Source organism: Suillus bovinus (assembly GCF_016758785.1).
Source record: "Suillus bovinus strain UH-Sbo-P2 chromosome Unknown EDB93scaffold_128, whole genome shotgun sequence".
Lineage (NCBI taxonomy): Eukaryota > Fungi > Basidiomycota > Agaricomycetes > Boletales > Suillaceae > Suillus > Suillus bovinus.
The window spans coordinates 64,340-72,101 of NW_024542184.1; the positions used below are offsets into that span (position 1 = coordinate 64,340).

General features: G+C 45.0%; 1 protein-coding gene across 1 annotated transcript; it reads left to right on the forward strand.

The window, feature by feature from the left end:
• The first annotated feature begins 1,852 nt into the window (after positions 1 to 1,852).
• EDB93DRAFT_1214362 (uncharacterized protein) lies at positions 1,853 to 3,733 on the forward strand. Its single transcript, XM_041451071.1, has 4 exons — positions 1,853 to 2,098; positions 2,140 to 2,819; positions 2,878 to 3,066; positions 3,124 to 3,733. Exons 1-4 carry the CDS (start codon positions 1,982 to 1,984, stop codon positions 3,419 to 3,421), a joined length of 1,284 nt encoding a protein of 427 aa, XP_041301448.1. The 5' UTR covers positions 1,853 to 1,981; the 3' UTR covers positions 3,422 to 3,733.
• The last annotated feature ends 4,029 nt before the right edge of the window (positions 3,734 to 7,762 follow it).

Here is a 7,762-nt window from a genome sequence, read left to right on the forward strand (position 1 = left end):
TCTGGTGATTGACAATAAGCTGTTTTCTTCAAGTCAACGAGTAAAGCTTACCCCATACGATATCCTTGACTGCTATGGCCCCGATCACTCCGCAGACAATGATAATAGCCAGAAAGACAATAACAAGGAAGATGAGTATCATTCTAGATCCCTGATACATGGCATGCAAGCGAGCAATCAAGATGACTTGCATCATGTTTGAGTCAAATCAATATCGCAGATGTATTGCAGCTGGGCAACCCACCGCCCAACATGGCAGGTACGATTACACTTATCCAAATCAGTGCATCGTACATAATATTGCCTGAAATACCCAATCAGTGATCACCCTCGGATTAGTATGAAACACTCCAACTTACACCTATCGAGTGATCATTTCGAGTCAAGTTCGATATCCAGAATCTCACTCACCCCTACAAATAAGATATTGATTGGATGAGAATGAAATGGTTGTATAATGCTCACTGCATCTGTCAGCGAGACAAATGGCGCAAATACTGTGCCATTGGTCAGAAGAATCAAACAGTGCATATAAGACATACCCAAAACATAGATACTAATTGTCAGAGATGAACTATTAGCAAGATGCCAAGTTGCTGTCCTCAACACATACACAGAAAATGGTATTCCCATATAACGTGTCTAGAATATTTTGGAATTAGTATAACTTGTCGACCACGCTATAGCGCAACACGAGGTACGAACAACCAAATACAGCACAGTCATCAGAGACCAGCGTTGTCTCTGTCGCAAATTCGTTTTATTCTCCTGTTTTGCTTGTCATGAGGGACTCTGTCACTCACCCAGATCAATTCAATCTGACACTTTTTTTTTAGCGAGTTTGCACTTCGGCGATAACAACGACCTACCTCTTGTCCAAGCGTTAGTACTGGAAATGAATGTTGTGAGATTCTCAGCAGTTTTCGAACACTGTTCCGCTCACACCAATCGTATACCACCACAACGCCACCGGCAACTGCGAAACCGCAAGTCAATGTTAGATCTAGACATGTTGATGAGACTGACCCGTCCAATAGCTGAAAAAAATGTCTGATTTGATTATCGGCCAATAACTGGGATCATTTAAAACTATGGTCATATTTGAGGGGTGAGTGTGAGCGAATAGAGAATGTTTGTAGTGTGTAATGATAATGTTCGTGCTAGATATACCACCGTCCAGTGCTCGGCGCTCAGCGCTCATACTTAAATCGGAGTTCATGGGTTGCATGGTTGCATGATGGCGGTGCATCAGCGCTCAGCACTGAGTACGGCGGTGCGAAATCAAGTAAAAAAGGAAGCTCCATGATCAAAGTAAACTTTTATTGCAAACCAATATTATGCAAACGACTTGAACGCCAGGAAAGTTGCAGTTGTTCGTGATGTCGGCAACTTATTTCCAGCGTGATTTTCAAGGTGTTTTGATGCGAGCTTGCAAAAATCGAGTGATTCCTGCAGTGCCATCGACTCGGATCTAACACAAATGTAAGTGTAGCGTGATCGAAACAGACATGTGCATTCTCTTAAGCTGCTGTGGAGCGAGAGGCGCAACAAGCCCTCCTGTCAGGGCATAGCGCTAGACGATATTAATATCACACTTGCCTGTCTACTATTTGCCCCCACCCGCTTGCGAGCACCATGTCCCTGTCTGCAGCTCCAGTCTACGGCAGCCATGTCCTCCCTCCAGGTGACTAGAACAGTGAAAGCTAACAAAGGCGTGATGTGTGATGGTAGATGGCAGGGTGGTTGCGATGATGACGACAGAGCTTCGGCGCGGAGTCTGCACAGACTTCAAACTGCTCATTCAAGTTATGTCCCGAGACGTCCGAGAGTGGCGGTGCTACTAAGTTCAACTTGCTGACCGAGTACGTACTAGCCTACTCAGTCTTACTGAGGACACAGACAATTCCGACAAGGCAATATCGTCACACTCTGCCTGAAAGCTCTAACCTTCGTGCCTCTAAATTTTTGTCTCCTCGTTGCCATGCCTAAGGTTTCCGACAAAAATACTGAAGCGAACTCAGTGAAGCAAATCCCAAAACTCTTTGCTTTAAAACATGGTCAAAAACGTGTAATGGTTAACCGATACAAGTCGTATAAAGTGGGTGGAAAAACTTTAAAAAGGCTCATCGATATCATAAGCTCATGCTTGACAGCGCATGTAGACATTTCCCAACCATTCCAAGAGACGCTATGACGTTCCAGACTGACCAACTTGATATCTGTGAAGGTCAACTTGTGGATGTCACGCCTGAAACATGGGACAAAGTAATTGACTCGATTACATCCCTCGAAGTGACTCGCACAGCATTATCATTGCCCAATCCACTTCCGTCTAGTGCCACTGAGGCTATTCCATCGCGCAGCAAAAATGTCAAGGTCAAACTCGATTTGGTTTTGACATCTGGTGATACTCTTTCTGTCAGGACGGAGTTGTCATCACGGGTACAGAAACTTGTTGATTATGTTGCTCGCAAGTCAGGGAATTGTTCTAGCAATCACAAGATAACATGGCATGGGTTAAGATTGGATGGCAACAGGAGTATTGGGTCGTACAACATTTTGGATGGGGACTCCCTCTATTTTCTGATGGATCAGGTCGGTGGAAAGCCAGTGATCTATGTATACTCGCCCTCCGATATGGATGTTTCTGTCAAATTGACCCTCAGTCCCGAGTGGAGCTTCTCCGCTATCTATCCTATAGTTACTCTGAAGCAAGACAATGGAGAGCATATCGAATGGAATGTCCGCACACACCAAGACGGGAGTTTGACTGAAAGGAACTCTGGTTTAGACGTATCGTACTTATTCTGGGAGGCAAAGTGCGTTTCCTCATCACATCGAAATCACTGATAACTAATTTTATATGAATCTTCGCAGGACAAATTCGGACGCATTTCCGCGTTCACCAGCATCCGAACTCCAATTAGTGGATGTATTCAGTCCCACGTCTAGCACTCTCGGCGACATGGATTCCATTGTCATCTCGGTGGACAAAGTAACCGTTTACCTAGATAACTCGCTCAAGGCTCTGGGACTTCATACTGAAGCTAGAACATCCTTTATCACGTGCGTTCATATATGCGTCTCGGAATGTCATATTAAAACTGATTACTACTACGGTAGCTACTGGCTACCGTCTATTCTCAAGCATGAATACATCGCCCTCCGATTTGTCCCCCAACTGGCATATGAACGTGCCGCTTCTTTAAGCATTTCTCCACAACCTGACATCGTGACTCGCGTGTTTATGCTGTTCAGAGGAATCAGTAAGGAAAATTTAGCGGATTGGCCGAATGCGCAAATGCAAGCAGAGAAAGACGTTGCTCGGTGGGCGGATGTAGTTGGAGTTGATCTTGAAAGAGCCAATGATACAGCTCTATTCAGGGTGTTGGAATGGGGTGGGATGGAGGTTCGTGTTTGATATTATATCAAGTTGCTCAATATATCTAGGTGCTACGAGTCAAACTCGACTATTTCATTTCGATGCCCGGTATATTACTTTTCCTCTTGAGTCTTGGGCTGTGTTTGTGTATACGCTTACAATCCCTTCATGTATAAGTGCAAGCTGTCGCCAGTCAATGCTAAAATTAATTACAGGCCCTCCGAGTACTGAGCTGGAGGGCCCTACTTGGCCCAAACTCATTCTTCGAGCGCCTGTACCCGATAAGTTCTTCCAGGCACTGGCGGCTGTCCCATCAGTATGCAGCATGACTTGTGTCACGGTATACTGAACATCACCTGGATACTGCAGATTTCCTCGTCTGCTCAGGAGTCTCGAATTGATATCGAGTATTTCCCTAGAGGAAATCGTGAACATTACGGTTATCGCATCACCCAATATTTCAATTCGCTTTGGAGATCGAGATCGAGATGTTCATCGATCCTGCCAATTTTTATGATCCCACGTGCGCGTCGTTGACTCGTAATTAGTTCAGGAAGGAGTTGCGCCTTCGTCAGTTAGATTACAGGTGTTGTGCTAACCTGGTCTTAGAGCCCCAAAATCAGCAGATGACAATTGGGAGGGTAGAAGGGTTAGTTGATGAAAAGGAGGATTATACAAAGATGAGGGCGGTCCAACTGACCCTGAAGACATGAAAGCTGATGATGAACAAGAGTCAAGTCACTATGAAGACGAAATGAAGAAGCTGATACAAGTCATTACTGGTATGAAGATTAAAAGGATGACGATAAAAGGACTGACGAAGAAAAAGGAGATGGCCCAAAGACTGATTAGGATCAGGGCGATGCACGTCGCTACGAAGACGAAGAGGACGACGACAGCAAGACTGACGAACACGAGGCCATTACCAATGATCACAATGATAATACTCAGTGAACTGCCCACCTGCGGCAAGCCAAAATTATTTGGAACGTCCAGCAGCTAACCCAGTCCTTGATACCCAATACTGAAAACGATAATCAGCATGAATTTTTCGGACAATTGACTCTACGTGTTTGTGGAATTTCGCTGTCCGGGCACACAGATGATGAAGGAGCGATGAACGATGATGCGTGAAGCTCAGATGGTCGATAACTCATTAGTACCATGCTGAGACTCATGTTGATCCATCAGGACCATGGAGAAGGAAAATGAAGGAATCGCGCGGCGCGGACTCAGGCTCAACTGTAACATGTAACGGATGAGGATCGCAAGGAGATAAGGTCTGCTGAGCAAGGCGTATTTCACTACACGGTACTGTTAGTTGGTAGATGTACATGCTCCTGGAAGACAATCGAAGTTGTGCTAGTGTCTATGTCGGGGTCAGCCACGAGATTAGCATGATATTCTCGAATGCTAAGGATGAGGCGTGGTCCTAGGACAAATATCTGGACGCTAAATAAAATTTGAAGAATACCGATGAGTATCTGAGCTCCAACAGAATTTAAATTCTAAAGACATGATTATCAATGGTAACAGGTAGGTATCATGAAAAGGTCGGCGCACCGAGAAGCCTAGAGAGTAACTAGCAAACTTGAGGCCGGAGACACAAGCAAAGCTAGAACATGCGGAGCTTGAGAAAATATAACTACATTCGCATTACAAGCTCACCTTGCGAAATAAAGCGCGTGAGATTTTATCAGCACTCTAAAACAGTCCCCAACAGTCGATTCTGTCGATCGGCGGAGTTGTCGCAGGTCATGGAACTGTTTCACGGCAACCCAGCCCGCAAGACATAGTGCGAGGACCTCCCAAACAGTGTAGAGCATCCAAATCATTGCAGACAGTAGCTGGACATCCTCATCATATGTAGAACTGCAGATAAATGTGCCCGAGATTATCCACTCCTCTGGTGATTGTCCAATGAGCTGCGTTCTTCAAGTCAACGAGTAAAGCTCACCCCATACGATATCCTTGACTGCTATGACCTCGATTACTCCGCAGGCAATGATAATAGCCAGAAAGGTAATAACAAGGAAGATGAATATCATTCTAGATCCCTGGTACATGGCATGCAAGCGAACAATCAAGACGACTTGTATCATGTTTGAGTTAAATCAATGTCACAGATGTATTGCAGCTGGGCAACCCACCGCCCAACATGGAAGGTACGATCACACTTGTCCAATTCAGTGCATCGTGCATAATATTGCCTGAAACACCCAATCGGTGATCACCCTCGTATTAGTATCAAACAAACTTACACCTATCGAGTGATTATTTTGAGGCAAGTTCAATGTTCGGAATCTCACCCACCCCTACAAATAAGATATTGATTGGATGGGAATGAAATGGTTGGATGCCAACTCATAATACTCACAGTATCTGTCAGCGAGACAAATGGCGCAAATACTGTGCCATCGGTCAGAAGAATCAAACACAGGGCATATGAGACATACCCAAAACATAGATACTAATTGTCAGAGATGAACTGTTAGCAAGATGCTAAGTTGTTATCCTGGACACATACACAGAAAATGGTATTCCAATATAACGTATCTAGAACATTGTGGAGTCAGCATAGCTTGCCGATCACATTATAGCGCAACACGAGGTACGAACAACCAAATACAGCACAGTCACCAGAGACCAACGTTGTCTCTGTCGCAAATTCATCATCATCATCATCATATTGTCCTGTTTTGCTTCTCATAAGGGACTCTGTCACTCACCCAGATCAGTTCGATCTATGACACATTTTTTAGCGAGTTTGCACTCCAACGATAACATCGACCTACCTCTTGTCCGAGCGTTAGTACTGGAAATGTTGTGAGATTCTTAGCAGTTTGCGAACGCTGTTCCGCTCACCCCAATCGTATACCACCACAACACCAGTGGCAACTGCGAAATCGCAAGTCAATGTTAGATCTAGACATGTCGATGAGACTGACCTGTCCAATAGCTGGAAAAAATATCTGATTCGATCATCGGCCAATAACTGGGATCATTTAATACTATGGTCATATTTGAGAAGTGAGTGTGAGCGAATAGGGAATGTTTGTGGTGTGTAATCATAATGTTCGTGCTAGATATACTACCGCCCAGTGCTCAGCGCTCATACTCAAGGCGGAGTTGATGGTTGCATGGTTGCATGATGGCGTGCATCTGCACCGAGTACGGCGATGCGAAATCAGGTAAAAAAAAAAAGAAGCACCATAATCATAGTGATGCGGAGGTTCGGTTCGAACCGGACCTTTCGTGAACTGGACCACGGTCCAGTTCAACGTTCAGAGTATAGGCTGAACTGGACCGATGGTCCAGTCCAGCGTCCAGCATTCCTTGAACGCGTTGAACGGGTCCGAACCTTTTGAACTGCTTCCATTTTAGGCTACTCACACATACGAGATGACATCACCCACACACGCAATACACTAGGGACGTTCAAAGTTGGGCGCCCACGCCCACCTCCCACGCCCACGACCCCCCTCGCCCATATCCCACTACCCATTTTGTACTTGAACGAATGTATTATATAATCAATGATAACTTAACACTGTCCGAAACCACATTACACTCAATGGCACGTCTCCGAACATCACGCGAGCAATACCTTCACTCATATCTCTTGCTTATGGTTCTTCGTACTTTGTGTCAGCCAGATATGACACTCGAAGAGGCAGCAGTACAGCAGCATTGCGACTTATCTTGCATTCTTGCTATTCAACAAACTCGTTATCTACAAGAGCGCTCCCCTGTTGCAAAAGCCAGCACCCTGCACATTGCTTGGGAATACGCAAAATCTCCATCTGATCATAATCGCTTTATTCACATGCTCCGTGTTTCTCCAATGATGTTTCAAGTCCTGCTCAATCTAATTGAAGGTCATCCGGTTTTTTCCAATAATTCCAACAATGCACAGGCGCCTGTTCAGACTCAGCTTGCTGTCACTCTCTATCGAATGGGTAGATATGGCAATGGTGCCTCGGTACTGGACATTGCTCGCCTTGCAGGAATTTCTGAGGGTGCAGTAGAGTTGTTCACGCAACGATGCTTCCGTGCAATTCAATCTCTGCATGACACTTTTGTATGCTTACCAACTGCTGAAGAAAAGGAGGTTGAGAAATCATGGATAGATGACCGGCTCAAATTCCAAGGAACTTGGAGGGAAGGTTGGGTGATGTATGACGGAACAATTGTTGTTCTGCATACTAAGCCAGGCCTCAATGGAGATGCGTATTACACACGAAAGTCAAACTATGGACTGAATCTACAGGTACTATATCACACAGTTTTTTTAAATAATATTGAAGTGCTTTGACAGGTTGGAAATTTGCCGTCCAATCTTCGTATTGTGGACTATGCGCATGGCCTGACTGGTTCTGC